We start from the raw sequence: 3,145 nt of genomic DNA, 5'->3' as shown, positions 1-3,145 counted from the left end.
AGAAATATTATTTGAATAATTTTGAGGAGGTGTAAATAGCGGTTGCTGGTTAAAGCTGAGTCCACGCTGGACTCCCCCAACTTACGGATGATGTAATCATTCCGACCGATTAGAACCATTAGTGGGCCCATCTCCTCACTACTGGTCCTCTCCACTGACTCCCACTCCCCACCCCACGTTCTCCTCCCCCATCATACGCCATCATTATTTTTTCATTATTTCCACTCAAACCTCTACCCACTCGTGTGAACATAGATCTGGTTGGATCTAACGGTCTTCATCTCTCCCCCAAAGTTACTTAAGAACTAACCAATCACCAATCTTTTTGGTACTACCACGTAGGGGTGAGCAGGATTCGGCCCTACCCGCTCATCCGACACAGCTCGATCATGATCCGGTCCAAAAAATGGTCGGGTTTGATTGGGTCTAGGGTCGGGTTCGAATTCAAAAATAGACTCAGACAATATTTAGGATTGTGTATGGACCAAACATGATCCATTCCGTCTAAGGGTAACTCGCTCATCATTTATGTATTTCTACTCAAATGTGTATAGAGTAATTATACATTTTTGATCGAAAGTATCATTTATTCTTTAATTTTTCCATAATATATATCGGGTCGGGTTTAAAGGCTGACTCGATCGCTATTTAGGGTCGGGTTAGCTTCGGGTCTAAGGTCGGGTCCGGGTTCAAAAAAGTGACCCGACCAATATTTAGGGCAGTTAAGGACAAGCCTTAACCCGTCCCAACCCGGCCCATGCTCACCCCTACTACCACGAGTATTCTTTTTTTGTAAGGAATTAATCTTTTTCCAAGTTTGTAGTTGTACTTCCCAACAAGTATCGTTCTCAGGAATTAAACTATTAACTCGATGATCCACCGAGGTCTTAAACCAATAGTTCAACACTTTCTGGTTAGAACTAACCAAAAGAATCAAGTATTATCATAACTAGAGATAAATTATCCCCATTAAAATCATGAGATGTGTATTATTTAATTATTTTTTATAAAATATTCTAAAAACTAAATTAGTAATTATATGTGACAATTTATCTCTTGACATTAGAATATATTTTATTATCTTTAAGTCAATTATTCCATTTCTAGAAACAAACATTGTTCAGAAATAAATCTTATATCAAGGAAAATTTAATTTATTATTTATAAAATAATAATATGCTCCGGATTATACAAAAAAAATCTACTCCCCAAAGTGTCTAGGACCATGGTCCCCACAGCCCAAAAGTCCAAAACCCACCCGTAAATAAAGCAATACAAAAAAGTATAAAACCACTCTCTCTTTGACCAAAGACCATTACCAAGGAATATTACTCACCTAAAAAAATATTTCTTAAAAAAATAAATTTAAATAAAAAACTAAAAAGTAAAGAATCTGACGTAATCGTACCTTTGACTCTCTCTTTAAACACCCCTGTCTCTTGTGTGCTCCATCTCTCTCTGTTTCTTGTTTCACTTTTCTCTCTCTGTTTTACAGTCACGGAGTGAAAAATATGGTGAGAGACGATTTATACATCACGGTTCCCAGTTTCTTTCTGTGCCCTATTTCCCTCGACGTGATGAAATCCCCTGTGAGTCTCTGCACCGGAGTTACATACGACCGCAGCAGCATCCAACGCTGGCTTGACAACGGCAACAACACTTGCCCTGCCACGATGCAAGTTCTTTACACTAAGGATTTCGTTCCTAACCGTAACTTGCAGAGCCTTATTCAGATCTGGTCTGACTCGGTTCAGAAGAGGGTTGACTCGCCCGAGTCCAAAGCGGTTACTGAATCGGAGTTAGTACCTTCACGGGACCAAGTACTCTCCGCCATCGCTGATGTTGAGGGGGATTGCGGGAACAACCGAGTTGACTCGCTCGTGAAAATCGTTCGTTTCGCTCTGGATTCCGATGAGAAACGCGATTTTCTCGCGAAGGTTGACGGCTTCGTGGCTAGGCTGGTTGGTTTACTTCACAATGTTGATGGTGGAGTTGAATTACTTGAGATGGTTTTGAAGGCGTTGGATTTGGTTCTAGAGAAAATCGATGATCGCGAGTGGTTTAAAAACTCGATGCTGAAGAAACAGAGCGATGGAGAAAACAGATGTAACTGCTTAGATTCTCTGCTTCTCGTTCTACAACGAGGAAGCTCTGGTTCTAAGATCGCATCGGTTAGGGTTTTGAAATCCATCGCCATGGACGCAGAATCGAAGCTTTTGATAGCGGAAAAAGAAGGCCTGGTATCGGAATTACTCAATCTAATCGCACCGGAGAAAACACCTGCCCTAATTGAAAACTGCTTATCGTGTTTGATCGCAATTTCAACGCCGAAACGCAATAAGGTGGAGCTAGTTCATCTCGGAGCCATAAGAACATTCTCGAAACTTCTATTGGAATCAAATTTAACCGTTTCGATTGTGGAAAAAGTGCTGAAGCTGTTGGAAACGATGTCGTCTAGGAAGGAAGGGAGGGTTGAGATATGCGAGGACCCGGAGTGCGTGGCAGCGATACTGAACAAGGTTATGAAGGTTTCAAGCATAGCGACGGAGAACGCGGTTACGACGCTGTGGAGCGTGTGTTATCTGTTTCGGGATCAGAAGGCGCAAGAAGCGGTTACCAAAGCAAACGGCTTAACGAAAATTCTGCTTTTGATGCAGAGTAATTGTTCCCCCTCTGTGCGCCAAATGTCTTCAGATTTGCTTAAGATTTTTCGGGTGAATTCTAAGTCTTGTCTCTCTTGTTATGACACAAAAACTACTCATATTATGCCCTTTTGATTACAGAAAAAAACAAAAAAACTTTGTAAATCAAAGAAAATTTTGTTAGTGAATAGACAAAAATATAATGAAAATTCATTTGAGCTATTTCATGTTATTTTCGTTCTTTGTTTTTTTAGAGAGTAAATTTGTGTGTTGAAATTTAGAATCCTATCGAGATATTGAATAGAGGGATTTGTTTTATATTTTATTAAAGCAATGGGAAAGTTGTGAATTTGAAGTGTATAATCGTAACAGGCTTTGTTTTCATGAAATTGTCATGATACCCTGAAGCTTGGTGCGAGAGCTTTTGGTTAGGTAGCAAAATTGGTAAACAAAAGCGGCACTGCATCTGTGGTATTATGTTTCATAATTGGTTTTGTATTTTT

The 3,145-nt window shown here is 39.9% G+C and overlaps 1 protein-coding gene across 1 annotated transcript; it reads left to right on the top strand.

The window, feature by feature from the left end:
• Nucleotides 1,392-2,812, top strand: LOC109358945 (U-box domain-containing protein 27). The gene has a single exon (XM_019603459.1). It carries the CDS (start codon nucleotides 1,512-1,514, stop codon nucleotides 2,775-2,777), a length of 1,266 nt encoding a protein of 421 aa, XP_019459004.1. The 5' UTR covers nucleotides 1,392-1,511; the 3' UTR covers nucleotides 2,778-2,812.

Source organism: Lupinus angustifolius, chromosome LG01, assembly GCF_001865875.1.
Source record: "Lupinus angustifolius cultivar Tanjil chromosome LG01, LupAngTanjil_v1.0, whole genome shotgun sequence".
Taxonomy (NCBI): Eukaryota; Viridiplantae; Streptophyta; class Magnoliopsida; order Fabales; family Fabaceae; genus Lupinus; species Lupinus angustifolius.
This window is presented reverse-complemented; position numbering and strand designations above follow the sequence as displayed.